General features: G+C 39.1%; 1 protein-coding gene across 1 annotated transcript in view; it reads left to right on the plus strand.

The window, feature by feature from the left end:
* OXSR1 (oxidative stress responsive kinase 1) overlaps nt 1–16,607 on the plus strand; it is a 215,762-nt gene that overhangs the window by 123,946 nt on the left and 75,209 nt on the right. Inside the window, exons 8-10 of the mRNA XM_007945706.1 lie at nt 1–125; nt 3,897–3,945; nt 8,869–8,934. The exon at nt 1–125 is cut by the window's left edge and continues 7 nt beyond it. Coding sequence (XP_007943897.1) covers nt 1–125; nt 3,897–3,945; nt 8,869–8,934 — 240 coding nt within the window. The remainder of the gene's footprint in view (nt 126–3,896; nt 3,946–8,868; nt 8,935–16,607) is intronic.

Below are 16,607 nucleotides of genomic sequence, written 5' to 3' on the forward strand. Positions count from 1 at the left end.
CTGACACTGCAGAATGATCCTCCTTCTTTGGAAACTGGTGTTCAGGATAAAGAAATGCTGAAAAAATATGGGAAATCATTTAGAAAAATGATTTCATTATGCCTTCAAAAAGATCCAGAAAAAAGGTAAAATATCAGATCAAATTTAGTTTTCTCTTCATGTAATATGTAAGGCATTGGGGGAGCCTAAAATTATATACATATATGGGGGAATTATTTGTACTTGTTTAAAAGAGCTTTCTTAACTATAAACTTTTTTAAAAAAAAAAGTATACAGAAATTATTATAGTAGATTGGAAATGATTAGATTAATTTCTCTCTTTTCAGTATATGGCTTACCCTAAATAGCTATTTTCTGGTTAATATCTTATGATTATAAATTTGTATGTTGTGATTCTGTATTAATAAAATACCAGGTTGATAGGAGGGGCTTGTTTTCAGTTTGTATTTTAAAAGTTATTTGTAAGCAAATATCTTAATGTTTATAATTTTAATAATGACATATACATAGCAAATGTGTATGTAATGTTACAATCATACTTAGCTCCTAGTTTGAAAGGTATTTTTATAAACAGAACAGAAAGTCAGATAGCTAGAAATAAGTATCCAAATAGGTATTGGATGAACAAGTAAGCAAATAAACAAGATCATCTAGTGTGTGTCTTTATCTTTATGAATTAAACAGAATCATGGGATATTGGAGATCATTGAGTAGAACTTTTTGTTGTATCTTCAAGGAAACTGAAGTCGCCCTGCTACTTTCCTGGTTAATCTAAATCCTGTAGAGCTGGGACTTAAATCCAAAACTCCTGATTCTTAATCTAGGGCTCTTTTCCCATTATATCTTGTTTTTCTATTTCATGTATGTATGTGTGTGTATGATTTTTTGAAATTTTTATTGTGATTTAGGTGAAAGTTTATTTCATATATATATATTCCACTCAGTTTCCTAGCCCTAATAGTTCTTTAATTTTACTTTTCTCTGAAGATCAGTGAAAGAAAAAGATTTTAATGGGCCTTTTTACTCATATCTTTAGCATATTTAATGGGGCTTAAGAATTTACTTTTGAAAATATTTGGAAAGGTAAAGAGGCAGCAGAGTTCATACCTGTGTTACTAGAATGGTTTTTTTTTTTCTGTTTCTGGATAAATGATTAAAAGGTAAGGAACAGTATTGTTTCTGGCAAGTTTATTGACTTATTGACTAAAATAAAATTTCTCTTATCACAAACACCTAGAAATGTCAGGTAAAATGTATCAAACTTTAAAAAAAAATCCATAGATGAGCATGTAAGAAAGGTAGGTCCTTAAATGATAGAAATAATGAGTAAAGTTACATAATTTAGAGAAGAAATATGAACTGATACTTTGACTGCCCTCAGTGGGAGACTGTTTATTACAGTAACTTACTAGCTTGGATTTCTAACTCCCATGGGGAGACTAAAGAAGATCTTTGGTTCACTCGGGGGGATTTTGAACTGAGGGCCATGCTTAAAGCTAGGACCTTCCAAAGTTTTTATCCTGAGGAAAAAGGTAGACCAGATTTAAAAAAGAAAAACTGTTCACTGGAAGAGACAACAAAAATCTAGCCCTATGACCTAGACATTCTGCAGTTTTAGTCTGAATTTATACTATATGTGTCACTCAGGAAACCACAAGATTAAGAAGTTAAAATTATTGCCATGCTTAGCAAAGTCAGCCCTGCTTACTCCACAGGTAGAAATTGGCCTACTCTCAAAGAACACAGAAGGGATGGAAACAGTACCAAAAAAAAAAAAAGTTTTCTACCATTTAAAATAAAGCTCTGATAGCATAGTGCCTAAGGCACTTGACTGCTAACCAGAAGGCTTGCAATTTAAACCCACCAGTCACTCATCGGAAGAAAGATTGGGCAATCTACTTCCATAGTGATACCCTTGGAAAACCAGGGAGGGGTTGCTGTGAGTCGCGTCAGACTCCAGGACACATAACAACAATAACAACAACTAACGACCATTTAAAATTGGCTTCTTTCTTGTTGTCAGTGAATGTAGTTGCTGTAACCTTCCTTTTGCTTTTCAGAGTTCTTCCAGAGTTGAGTTTACAGATTTCTGTTTGCTTTCATTATTGATCATGTGCGGTGTAGGAGTTGGGACGGTGGACCTACTCATGCTGCCATCTTCCTGGAAGTCCAAATTGTGTTTCTTCAAAAAAATTTTTTCTTAATTGAAATATTAAATTTTATTGTAGTTTTATAGTCTAATTGGGTGCTCTGGTGGCATAGTGCCTAAGACATTTGACTGTTAGCCAGGAGGCTGGCAGTACAAACCCCACCAGTCACTCAGAAAGAAGATTGGGCAATCTACTTCCATAGTAATGTTGCCTCAGAAACCCAAGGAGGAGTTGCTATGAGTCAGATCTGACTCGATGGCAGTGAGTTTGGTTTTTCTTTTTCTTTCTTCTTTCTTCTTTTTTTTTTTTTTAATAGCCTAGTAAGTCTTTTTCCTTATGGTTTCTGGTTATCACTAAAATGTGCTCATGCTTTTTTAATTTTTTAAAAAACTTGAATCTTCAGGAGTTTATTAGTGTAAATTGTGATAAGGTGCTCATGTAACTTTTTTCCCCCAGTTGTTAATAATTTCTTGTGACAATTAACTGGTTGGTACTGTAACCCAAAATTCTTAGATTGTAGATGCTTATGTCTGTTTTGGGATCCTGTTCTAATGGAGTGTTGTCCACTCGTGTCAATATTAGAGTTTTAATTATTACACATTTTGATATATAGTAGGCTCTTTCACACCCCAGCCTCTCCCCCTTTCTAATCCCCCAAATGTTCTTGTCTAGATTGACTATACAGTTTTCCAAATAAACTTAAAGGTAATTTTTAAAAATAAAAAATTGAAAAAATATGCAATTACTGTGCTTGTGTAAAATTTCTATTCTAATCTAGAGAGGACCTAAGTAATTTTTATCCCATTCTATTTATATAGCACTTTTCAGTTTTCATAGGTCTTTCAACTGTATTCTTTCTCAAAATCTTTATACTAATCCTCTGAGGCACTGGTTCTAAAGTTTGGATGTACGTTGGAATCACCTGGGCAGTTTTATAAACTACTAATAACCTGAGTGATCTGGGTCTTACCCTAAAGATTCTGCTCTAATTGGTATAGAGTACACTCTGGGCTGGGGAGAATTTAAAAAACTCTCAGGAATTCTAATGTGCTCTAAAGGACTTAGCCATGTAGTACTAAACGTTAGGGTATGTGGTGAAGTCAGATCTAGTCTCTAAGTGTGTTATCCTATTTTTTCCTCTGAATCATATTCTTTTAAAAGTTGGTAAAATTAACAATGATGTCTTTATTAAAAACAAAGTAAGACTATGCACAGTTGTGTTAAAAACTGAGTTTATATTAAATTTGGGGGATAAATTTTACTTGTAAAGTCTTTAATTTAAAGAAAAACTTGTGAAATCTATTTTTAAGAATCCATAGTTACCTATATTGAAGACTGGCAGGCAGCCATATGGCAAGATGTACAGAGATTGGTCCATTTCCTCTTTGTAAGTTTAAATGTGTTTTTATAACTTACAAAGGTAAATATTGGAATAATATCTTAGAAATAATAATAGTAAATAGCAAATGTGTTGGAAGCCACTAAGAATTCATACTCCCAAAATAATAATTTCAGAAATGCGTTTTTCAAAGAATCTACCATAATTATTATCAGAGCATTTCTATTTAACTTTTTTATTCTATTCAATGTCTTGTACCATATTTATCCTACTTTTCGCTCTTTTTAGCAGGTTAAGGGAAGTGGCGTATACTGAGTTTTTATCTTGCAGAATTGTTTATCATTTTTGGAGATGGAAACCCACATTGCACTTCAATTAACTGTAAAAATTTTCTTCTCTGATTTTAGACCAACAGCCGCAGAACTTTTAAGACACAAATTTTTTCAGAAAGCAAAGGTAGGAAATTCTAGCTGTTGATTATATGTGTTCATATGATGCTCCCAATTACCCAGAGTATGTTCAATGGTTAGAAATTACTTTTTGTTTTTAAAGATGATTATGTGAAAATGATTAGAAAAATGGCTGGGGGGATGATAATTGGGGCCATGAAATCAAAGGTGCGTGAACTGTTGAATGTAAATCAAATTTGCTTGGTAAGTTTGAACCTAAAAAACAATTTAAAAAAAGAAAAATGATTAGAAGAGGAAGGATAGATCAAATAAAACTGTCTTTGGAAATTAAGATAAATGCTTTTCTAAAATTAAGTTTGGATTTTAGTAAGTACTTTTTTCACATAAGTTAATTTAGTTAAGTTAAAGTTCCAATATGAATGATGAATATTAAATTGTACATTATAAATATTAACTGTGAAAAAATATGGACCATTCATTTTAGGGTCACCACTCGTCTATCAGTTTGTTGTTCTGTGGTGGCATGTGTATTGCTGTGAGGCTAGAGGCTATGCCACCAGTATTTCAAATACAAGCAGGGTCATCCAAGGAGGACAGGTTTCAGAGGAACTTCCAAATTAAGACTTGGAAGAAGGAATGGGCCATCCACTTCTTAAAGAATTGTTGTTGTTGTTGTTGTTATGTGCTGTCAGGTCATCTCCAACTCATAGTGACCCTGAGTACAACAAAACGAAACGCTACCCAGTCCTGTGCCAGCCTCACGATCCCCACTATATTTGAGCCCATCGTATCAGCCACTGTGTGAGTCCATCTTATTGAGGGCCTTCCCCTCTTTCGTTGACCTTCACTTTACTAAGCATGACATCCTTCTCCAGAGAATTCTTCCTTCTGACAGCATGACCAAAGTAGGTGAGATAAGCTCTAGCCTTTCTCACTTCCAAGGAGCATTCTGGCTGTACTTCTTCCAGGATAGATTTGTTAGTTTTTTTTAACAGTCCACGGTACTTTCATCATTCTTCTCCAACACCACAACTCAAAAGCATCAACTATTTTTCGGTCTTCCTTGTTGTCCAGCTCTCACATGCATATAAGATGATTGAAAATACCATGGCTTGAGTTAGGCACACCTTAGTTTTCAAGAAGATATCTTTGCTCTTCAGCACTTGAAAGAGGTCTTTTGCAACAGATTTGCTAACACAATACATCTTTTCATGTCTTGAGTGCTGCTTCCCTTGACGTTGATTGTAGAACCAAGTAATAAGAAGTCTTGGACAGCTTCCATCTTTTCTCCATCTATTGTGATGCTGCTTACTGGTCCAGTTGTGAGGCTTTTTGTTGTCTTTATATTGAGGTGTAATCCATCCTGCAGACTGTAGTCATTAATTTTCATCAGTAAGTGCTTCAAGTCATCCTCACTTTCAGCTAGCAAAGTTGTCTCATCTTCATATCTCAGGTTATTAATGAACCTTCCTCCAATCCTTATGCCAAAGAATTGGCCAGTGAAAACCTTATGAATAGCAGTGAAACACTGTCAAACATATTACTGGAAAACTTTATGAAAAGCCCTGAAACATTGCCTGATATAGTGCTGGAAGATGAGCCTCTCAGTCAGAAGGCACTCAAAGTACAACTGGGGAAGAGCTGCCACCTCAGAGTAGAGCCGACCTTAATGATGTGGATGAAGTAAAACTTTTGGGACCTCCATTTGCTGATGTGGCATGACTCAAAATGGGAAAAAACAGCTGCATACATCCATTAATAATAGGAGCATGGAATGTACAAACTATTATTCTAGGAAGACTGGAAGTTGTCAAAAATGAAATGGAACATAGAAACATAGATATTCTGGGCATTAGTGAGCTGAAATGGACTGGTTTGGGCCATTTTGAATCAGACAACCACATGATCTACTATGCCGGGAATGATGAAGAGGAATGGGGTGGCATTCATCATTACAAAGAATGTTTGAAGATCTGTCTTGAAGTACAGTGCTGTCACTGATAGGATAATTTTCACGCATCTATAAGGAAGACCAGTTAATACTACTGTTATTAAAATTTACGCAGTAACCACCAAAGCCAAAGATGAGGAGGAAATTAAAGATTTTTACCAGCTTCTGCGGTCTAAAATTGACCGAACATGCAATCAAGATGTGTTGATTATCACTGGTTTGCAGTGCAAAAGTTGGAAACAAAGACGAATCACCAGTAGTTGGAAAATATGCCCTTAGTAATAGAAATACCACTGGAATTCACATGATAGAATTTTGCAAGACCAATGACCAATGACTTATTCGGGAGCTCTGGTAGCATAGTGGCTAAGGCACTTGACTGCTAACCAGAAGGCTGGCGGTTCAAACCTACCAGCCACTCCTTGGAAGGAAGGTTGGGCAATCCTCTTTCCATAGTGATACTGCCTTGGAAACCCAAGGAGGGGTCGCTATGAGTTGGGGCTGACTTGACGGCAAATAACAACAACAATGACTTATTCATTGCGAATACCTTTTTTAAGCAATACAGATGATGGCTATACACATGGACTTTGCCAGATAGAGTGCACAGGAATCATATCGACTACATCTGTGGGAAGAGGTGATGGAGAAGCTTAATATCTTTGCCCAAAACAAGTCCAGGAACTGACTGTGGAACAGACCATCAGTTGCTCATGTGCATGTTAAAGTTGAAGCTGAAGACAATTAAAACATGTCCACGAGAGCCAAACTATGACCTTGATGATACCCCTCCTTAATTTAGAGACTATCTAAAGAATAGCTTTGATGCATTAAACACCAGTGACTGAAAACCAGAGGAACTATGGGATGACAAAAAGAACGTCATCCATGAAGAAAGCAATAGGTCAATAAAAAGACAGGAAAGAAAGAAAAGACCAAAACGGATGTCCTTGAATAGAGAGTAGCTAAAGCAAATGGAAGAAATGGCAAGATAAAAGAGCTGAACAGAAGATTTCAAAGAGCAGCTCAAGAAGACAAAGTCAGTTATTATAATGAAGTGTGCAAAGACCTGGATTTAGAAAACCAAAAGGGAAAAACATGCTCAGCATTTCTCGAGCTGAAAGAACTGAAGAAAAAATTCAAGCCTGGAGTTGCAATATTGAAAGATTCTATGGGCAAAATAATGAATGATGCAGGAAACATTGAAAGAAGATGGAAGAAATACACAGAATCACTGTACCAAAAAGAATTGGTCGATATTCTTCTATTTCAGGAGGTGGCATATGATCAAGAACCAATGGTATTGAAGGAAGAAGTCAAAGCTGCACTGAAGGAATTGGCAAAGAACAAGCCTCCGGGAATGGACAGAATACCCATTGAGATATTTCAACAAATGTGTGCCACACTGGAGCCAGTTACTTACTTGCCTATGCCAAGAAATTTCGAAGACAGCTTCCTGACCAGCTGACTGGGAAAGATCCATATTTGTACCCATTCCCAAGCAAGGTGATCCCACAGAATATGGAAGTTATTGAACAATATCATTAATTCACACATAAGTAAAATCTTGCTGAAAATAATTAAAAAAACAGTTGCAGCAGTATATTGACAGAGAACGGCCAGAAGTGCAATCTGGATTCAGAAGAGGACGTGGAACAAGGGATATTATTGCTGATGGTAGATGGATCTTGGCTGAAAGCAAAGATTACAAGAAAGATATTTACTTGTGTTTTATTGACTACACAAAAGCATTCAATTGTGTGCATCATAACAAACTATGGATAACATTGAGAAAAACGGGAATTCCAGAATACTTCATTGTGCTCATGAGGAACCTGTACATAGACTAGGAGGCTGTCATTCAAACAGAACAAGAGAATACTGCATGGTTTAAAATCTGGATGGGAATGTGTCAGGGTTGTATCTTTTCACCATGCTTATTCAATCTGTATGCTGAACAAATAATCCATGAAGCTATATGAAGAAGAGTGTTGCATCAGGATTGGAGGAAAACTCATTAGAAACCTGTGATACACAGACAACACAACTTTGCTTGCTGAAAGTGGGTGACTTGAAGCACTTACTAATGAAGATTGAAAACTTAAATCTGCAATACGGATTACATCTCAACAGAAAGAAAATGAAAATCCTCACAACTGGACCAATAAGCAGCATCATGATAAATGGAAAAAAGATTGAATTTTTTGAAGATTTCATGTTACTTGATTCCATAGTCAACACCAATCAAGACATCAGGCAGCAGTCAAGACATCAGATGACATATTGCACTTGGCAAATCTGTTGCAAAAGACCTCTTTCAAGAGCAAAGATGTTTTCCTTGAAGACTAAGGTGTGCCTAACACAAGTCATAGGAGCTCTGGTAGCGTAGTGCCTGAAACACTTGACTGCTAACCAGAAGGCTGGCAGTTAAAACCCACCAGCCACTCCTCGGAAGGAAGGTTGAGCAATCAACTTCCATAGTGATACTACCTTGGAAACCCAAGGAGGGGTCACTATGAGTCGGGTCCGACTTGATGGCACATAACAACACAACAACAACAAGCCAAGCTGTGGTATTTTTATTCACTTCATATACATCTGAGAGCTGGACAGTGAGCAAGAAAGACCAAAGAAGAGTTGATGCTTTTGAATTGTGGTGTTGATGAGGAATACTTACTGAAAGTACTATGGACTGCCAAAAGAACTAACAAGTCTGTCCTAGAAGAAGTGCAGCTGGAATGCTCCTTGGAAGCAAGAACGAGACCTACATTGGTCATGTTGTCAGAAGGGACCATTCCCTGGAGAAAGTTATCATGCTTGGTAAAGTGGAGGGTCAGTGAAGAAGGGAAAGGCCCTCCACTCTGAAAGAACTTCAGAGTAATACAATGAAAGTTTTTCTGATACTTCTTCATAAAATAATTACTATATTACATTTTAATTGCAATGAACATTGTTATAAAATTCCTCGATTCACTGAAACTTCTAGTAACAAGAAAATACTTTTTTTTTCTTTGCCAGAATAAAGAATTTCTTCAAGAAAAAATACTACAGAAAGCACCAACTATTTCTGAAAGAGCTAAAAAGGTAAATGGGGATTTAACTCAGGCTTTTCTTGGCAGACTTTTATTTTAGGTTTAGAAAGCGTATGTTAAGTAACAATTTGTTAGCAATACATGAATGTTGTTGTTGTTATGTGCCGTCAAGTTGGACCTAACTCATAGCGACCCCTCCTGGTTTTCCGAAGTGGTATCACTAGAGAAGTAGATTGCCCATCCTTCCTTCCGAAGAGTGGCTGGTGGGTTTGAACCGCCAGCCTTCTGGTGAGCCATCAAGTGCCTTGCACTACGCTACCAGAGCTCCCAATACATGAGTGGTACTCATTTTTTTCCCAGTGTTTTCTATAGCATTCTTTAATACCTTAATTCAGCAAATAGATATTCCTCTGTTTGTGTTAAGCTGGGTTCTCTAGAGAAGCAAAACCAGTAAAGCTTATATATACATATAGAGAAAGAGAAATTTATCTTAGGAAAATGGCTCACACACTTAATAGAAGCTGGCAGGTCCCAAGTTCTTGGATCAAACGTCAGGCTGGAGGCTTTTCCCAACTCACACAGCTGCAGGGGCTGATGAGCTCAAGGTTGGCAGGCAGTATACCGGATCTTGACTTGAACAAATGATGAATCGAAGATCTCTGATCCGAACGGTGGATTGTTTGCTCACAGACAGGTATAGGCAGCACAACAGGATACTGATCCACAGAAGAGTGTCTCTTTTCCCAGGATGTCCATAAATATATTGGAAGCAGGCCATACCCCTAGGGAAACTCCCTTTCAGTGGATTGGCTGCTCAAAACATACACATCCGATCCCATTGTAGGAGTAACCCACATCACAACTGCTTAAACCATACAGAATTGTGGTCCAGCCAAGTAGACACACAGCTCCAGCTATCACAGTCCACCCCTTATCAACTTGGCAGTTGTATATATCTTCTTAACCATATATAATTAGACTCTAAAGAAGAACAATTACAAAGTGATATTTGCACCTAACATAATAAACTAACATACGCACAACTGAAACACATTACCCTTATTTAGATTTCATAGTTCATAACAGAAGGAAACAAAAATACTCGCTGCACATATACAATGAAGAAATACAACAATCACAGTCCTCGTTTCTACAGCTGGTCATGTGATATTCAGAACTACTTTCTTCCACCATCCACTTCGTATTTCCCTTGCCCTCAGCAAGTAGCTCACCTGGTTGTGGTTCTTTGCCTGATGGGGTGACCCAAACTTTCATTCCTGAAGGGTCTGGCCATTAGTAGTCATGTCAGAATTGGGTTGCTGTAATTTTCCATTGACTTTAATCACAGGGCATGGTAGTACTAAGAGACGTCCTAAAGAATCTCCTATATTCCAGACATATTCTTCTTTACCTCCATTATGTAACGTCAATCCAATTTCCCCTTGGTAATCAGGATCTCTCACACCAGATAGTACAGTAATGCCCTTTTTGTTCTGTTGATCCATAGGCATGAGGAAGCCAAAATGGCTGGATGGCATTCTTAACTTCCAGTTCAATGCAAACAGTATTGTGTCTCCAGGTGGGAGTGTTCCTCCCTTTGAGACTAAGATCTCCAGACCCGCAGAGCATAGGGTCACAGGAACAGGAAGTAAAAATTTTTTGAGTAGGTCATTAGGGGTAGTGAGTGGTACCACTCCTGTTCCCACCCCTTGGTTCCTGGACCCATGAATCCTGGCTGTTGGAGAAACAGCACCATATATTGGATGCTGGTTTAGAGCATATACAGCCTCCTGGGTAACATTGTCCCAACCCTTCAAGGTACTGCCACCTAGCTGGCACCATAATTGTGTTTTTAGTATGCCATGCCATTGTTCTATCAAGCCAGCTGCCTCTTGATAATGGGGAACATGGTAAGACCAATGAATTCCACAAGTATAGGCCCATTGCTGCACTTCATTTGCTTTGAAGTTAGTCCCTTGATCTGAAGCAATGCTGTGTGGGATAACATGATGGTGGATAAGGCATTCTGTAAGTCCATGGATGGTAGTTTTGGCAGGAGCATTGCATGCAAGGAAGGCAAATCCATATCCAGAATAAGTATCTATTCCACTAAGAACAAAATGCTGTCCTTTCCATGATGTAAGTGGTCCAATGTAATCAACCTGCCACCAGGTTGCTGGCTGATCAACCCAAGGAACGAATCCATATTGCAGACTCAGTGTTGGTCTCTGCTACTGGCAGATTGGGCATTCAGCAGTGGCCGTTGCCAAATCAGCCTTGGTAAGTGGAAGTCCATGTTGCTGAGCCCATGCATAACCTCCGTCCCTGCCATCATGGCCACTTTGTTCATGAACCCATTGAGCAATGGAGTAGTTAGGGCAAAAGGATGACTGGTTTCCACTGAACATGTCATCCTATCCACCTGATTGTTAAAAGTCCTCCTCTGCTGAGATCACCTTTTGGTGGGCATTCATGTGAGACACAAATATCTTTACTCCTTTTGCCCATTCAGACAGATATATCCACATACCTGTTCCCCATACATCTTTGTCACCAATTTTCCAGGCATGCTTCTTCCAAGTCCCAGACCATCCATCCAAGCCATTGGCCCACAGCCTATGAATCTGTATATAGTCGTACATCTCGCCATTTCTTGTTCCATGCAAAATGAACAGCCAGATGCACAGCTCAAAGTTCTGCCCATTGGGAGGATTTCCCTTCACCACTGTCCTGCAGAGAAGTTCCAGAAAGGGGCTGCAGTGCCACTGCTGTCCACTTTGGAGTGGTGCCTGCATATCATGCAGAACCAACTGTAAACCAGGCACGAGTTTTCTCTTCCTCAGTTAACTTATCATAAGGAACTCCCCATGAGGCCATAGGTACAGACTGGGAGAGGGAGGGTAAAGTGACTGGAGTGGAGACCATAGGCATTTGGGTCACTTCCTCATGCAACTTCCTTGTGCCTTCAGGTCCTGCTCAAGCCTGATCTCTGATATACGGCTTCCGTTTGGTGGCCCATGGTTAGGCGTTCAGTCTCTACTAAAACCCAATAACAAGTTAAAAGCTGTTTCTCAAAAAGAGAGTAGTTATCTGCAGAGGATGATAGGGCTTTGCTCCAAAATCCCAAGGGTCTGCATTGTGATTCACCAATAGCGACCTGCCATAGACTTCAAACAGCATCTCTATTTGCTACAGACACTTCACGCACCATTGGATGAGCCGGATCATATGGCCCAAGTGGCAGAGCAGCTTGCATGGCAGCCTGAACCTGTTGCAGAGCCTTCTGTTTTTCTGGGCCCCACTCAAAACTAGCAGCTTTCCGAGTAGCTTGATTAATAGGCCAAAGCAACACACCCAAATGAGGGATGTGTTGCCTCCAAAATCCAAAGAGGCCTACCACATGTTGTGCCTCCTTTTTAGTTGTGAGGGAAAGCAGATACAGTAACTTAACCTTTCACGTTAGTAGGAATATCTCAACATCCCCACACCATTGGACCCCTAGAAAGTCCACAGAAATGGAAGGCCACCTGAATTTTTGTAGGGTTAATTTTACACCCTCTACCACTCCTCGGAAGGAAGGTTGGGCAGTCTACTTTCATAGTGATACTGCCTTGGCAACCCAAGGAGGGGTCGCCATGAGTCGGGTCCAACTTGACGGCACATAACAACAACAAGCGCATGTATGTCTCACCATTAAATCTGGAATCATCGATAATTCTTCCTTACTAGGTCCAATCAGCATAATGTCATCAATATAATGGACCAATATGATGTCTTGTAGAAGGGAAAGGTGATCAAGAACCCTATAGACTAAATTATGACATAGTGCTGGGATGTTGATATACCCATGGGGAAGTACTGTGAAAGTATATTGTTGTCCTTGCCAGCTGAAGGCAAACTGCTTCTGATGGTCCTTTGAAATTGGTATTGATGAAAAAGCATTGGCCAGATCAGTGGCTGCATACCAAGTACCAGGAGATGTACTAATTTGTTCAAGCAATGAAACCACATCAGGAACAGCAGCTGCAATTGGAGTCACCACCTGATTAAGTTGACGATAATCCACTGTCATTCTCCAAGATCCATCTGTTTTTTGTACAAGCCAAGTAGGTGAATAAAATTTGGATGTGGTGGGAATCATCACCCCTGCATCCTTCAAATCCTTGATGGTGGCAGTAATCTCTGCAACCCCTCCAGGGATGTGGTACTGCTTTTGGATTACTATTTTTGTAGGTAGAGGCAGTTCTAATGGCTTCCACTTGGCTTTCCCTACCATAATAGCCCTTACTCCACATGTCAGGGACCCAATGTGGGAATTCTCCCAATTGCTCAGTGTATCTATTCCAGTTATGTATTCTGGAACTGGGGAAATCACTACAGGTTGGATTTGGGGACCCACTGGACCTACTGTGAGATGGACCTTAACCAAGACTCCATCAATAACTTGACCTCCATATGCCCCCATTCTGACTGGTGGGCCACACTGATGCTTTGGGTCTCCTGGAATTGTGTCATTGCAGAGACATTGTCTAGTAATCACCAAAAAGTCTGATTTATTTCTTTTTCCCCAGTGAAGCAGTCACTCGTAAAAGGCCTCAGATCCCTTTGGGGAAGGCTGGGAGAAAGATTGACATTATAGATTTTTGGCTATGTAGTGGGGTCCTTCCTTAAGGGGACCCGGCCTCCCCTTCATTCACGGGGTTGTGAGTCTGTAAACTCACTGAAGTCTGGAAATTGATTGAGACGCTGTGACTCTTTATTCTGGTGATTCAAACTAGACTGCTATTCATGTGACCTAGAATTCTTCTGTCTGTACAGGTCATGTAAATATTTAGTAGGTTTGCTATGTATTTCAGTACTGGAAACACCATGCCTAAGTAGCCAATGCCATAATTCTACACAAATCAGAGTATTCTGATTACTATTTCCACTGTGCTGTCCATTATGGTAACCACCCCTGCCTTGTCTCTATTGATTAACTGCTGCCACTGGCCCCTAGTACCACAGGGTTCAATCATCCCCATGGTAGTTAAGTGTCTTAGTTCAATTAGGGCAGTTCCCACTGTCATATCTGGTTTACGTTAAATAGCAGTGTTCAAGGATGCTGTGGCTCCCTTCACAAACTTACTCCTCACTGTACTGGTGAAAGGTTTGTCCTCTAGACTCTCCATTTCTGGCTTTAGGGGTCTAATCTGATAAATCCATTCTAACATGCCAATTTCCTTAAGCCTCTGGATACCTTCTTCTACATTATACCAAAGCAGGTCTGGTACTTTAACTTACTGGCTTAAGGTAGGCCACCGCATAATCCATACTTTAGTAAGCCAACCAAATAAAGTATTAGATCCTTTCCTAACCTCTCGAGCTGAAACATAGAATGAAGAATCCATACTTAGTGGGCCTAAATCAATAAACTCAGACTGATGCAATGTTAGATTCTTTGCCCCATTATCCCACACCCTCAGTAGCCATTCCCATGCGTATTCTCCAGGTTTCTATCTGTACGTGTTAGTAAAATCAAGTAGGTCTGTCCGGGTGTAGTGTACCACCTCCTCAGTCACACTTTGTATTTCACCTTTTGGGGCACGCTTGGACTTTAGTTACAGGTCTAGCAGCAACAATGGGTGGTTGAGGCAGTTCCTGAAAACATTCATCAATGTTTTCCATGGCATCCACTTCAGGCAATGACCCAGCAGGAACAGTTGGGTTCATCCCATCAAACCCAGGTGTAAGGGATTGTGGTTTTATAGTAATCCCTTCAGATGGGAGTGATTCAGCAGAATTTACAGGCTCCATATCTTCATCTTACAGACTATCTGCCCATATGTTCCCATTCCAGGTTTCAGGATCCCATTTATTCCCCAATCAATGCCCTCACTTTAACTTCAGACACCATTCTGGGTTGGCAATTTAATTGGTGGTATAATTCAGCCACCCTTACAATAAGACTTCGGGTTTGGTTTTCAGCAATATCAGCGCTTTTACTAGAAGAAATAAGGCTTTCTTTCAGAGCACAACTAGAAACACTGAGGTCTTTTATGCAGTGCTTAAGCTGTGACTCAGCAGCCCTGAGCTCATCTCACTCTTTCACTACTTTATCTAGTCTAAGTAGGACCAACCAACCAGCTTCTTTAGACTCCTCATGCTTACATAATTGTAGAAAAGTATCAAATATGCAATCACACAAAGCCTCACTTCTCAAAAGTACTTGATATACTGGTTGTGCTATTTTGCATATTAATGTTGCCAACTCATGCCATGGATTAGGAGGACCCTCTTTATTAATGGAGGCAGCGTCACCAGTGCCTTTACAATTAATCAAATTGGAGAACCAAAACAGAATCTGTGAGACCCAATTTAGGAAGCCCATCTTTATGATTTTGTCTCTCTAGAACCACCCCACTTGTGATACCAAATGTGTTAGGCTGGGTTCTGTAGAGAAGCAAAACCAGTATAGTTTATCTATACATATGGAGAAAGAGAAATTTATCTTAGGAAAATGGCTCACACACTTAAGGAAGCTGGCAAGTCCCAAGTTCTTGGATCAAACGCCAAGATGCAGGCTTTTCCTTACTCACACAGCTGCAGGGCCTGAGGAGCTCAAGGTTATCAGGCAGTATACCAGCTGTTGACTCCAACAAATGACGAATCCAAGATCTCCAGGCTGAATGGTAGATTGTTTGCTCATGGACAGCTGTAGGCAGCACAACAGAATCCCGATGCACAGAAGAGTGTCTCTTTTCCCAGGATGTTCATAAATATATTGGAAGCAGGCCACACCCCTAGGGAAACTCCCTTTCAACGGATTAGCTGCTCAAAACATATACATCCAGTCCTATCATGGGAATAACCACATCACAACTGCTTAAGCCACACAGAATTATGGTCCAGCCAAGGTGACTCACACCTCCAACTATCATACTGTTATACTGGAATGAAAGGTAATGTTACATAATAATGGATGAATTAATTATACTTAATTAATTATCCTGTTATATTACTATTTCCAAAGACCAAAAGGAGTTGTGACTTTTATGCATAATATTTATAGCTTTGCTTATAAGTCAGAGTACATTCTTTTGACTCCAAACTTCCTATTACTTTTAGTTAAGTACCCAAAGAACCTGGTTATGCATATGTAATTTCTAAGGTGTTTATTCATAAGGCAAGCTGAGAGTAGAGAATGCATTAAGATTCTAGTTTGTGTAAAATATATTTAAGAGCTTTCCCTACTGTGGTACATTTATGAACCTTTGGAACATTAGGGAGTGGAAAATCCTCCCTTTTCCTCACTCTTACTTTTCTGCTCAGAGCAGTTTATTCAATATAAAGGAAATGAGGCAATCTGGTCTTTGTTGATAGTAGACTTGAAGGAGAATGTAAAGTTTCTATACCTTGTACAGTACAGTGGTAGGCCAGCCCAGGAAATTAGAATAATTTGACTTATTCTCTTCCATAGATCTTTCTGCTTGAGGATTCTGGTATTACTTAAATGGTTGTTGATAAATAAAGAATCAGAAAAGTATAGTAAACACCTTGAAATGGTATTCTTACTAAGCAATAATAGCAAAAGTAACTTGTCTCTGCTTTAGGGATATATCTATCTGGAGACTATGATACCAAATCTAGTTATCAACAGTTCTTTTTTTTTTTTTTTTTCCTTTGATCATTATATTGTGATTTGGGTTAAACTTTCTAAAGCTTTAGAGCTATCATTTTCAGAAA

This window comes from Orycteropus afer, unplaced genomic scaffold, assembly GCF_000298275.1.
Source record: "Orycteropus afer afer isolate SDZICR_OR568_19922 unplaced genomic scaffold, OryAfe1.0 scaffold00142, whole genome shotgun sequence".
NCBI lineage: Eukaryota > Metazoa > Chordata > Mammalia > Tubulidentata > Orycteropodidae > Orycteropus > Orycteropus afer.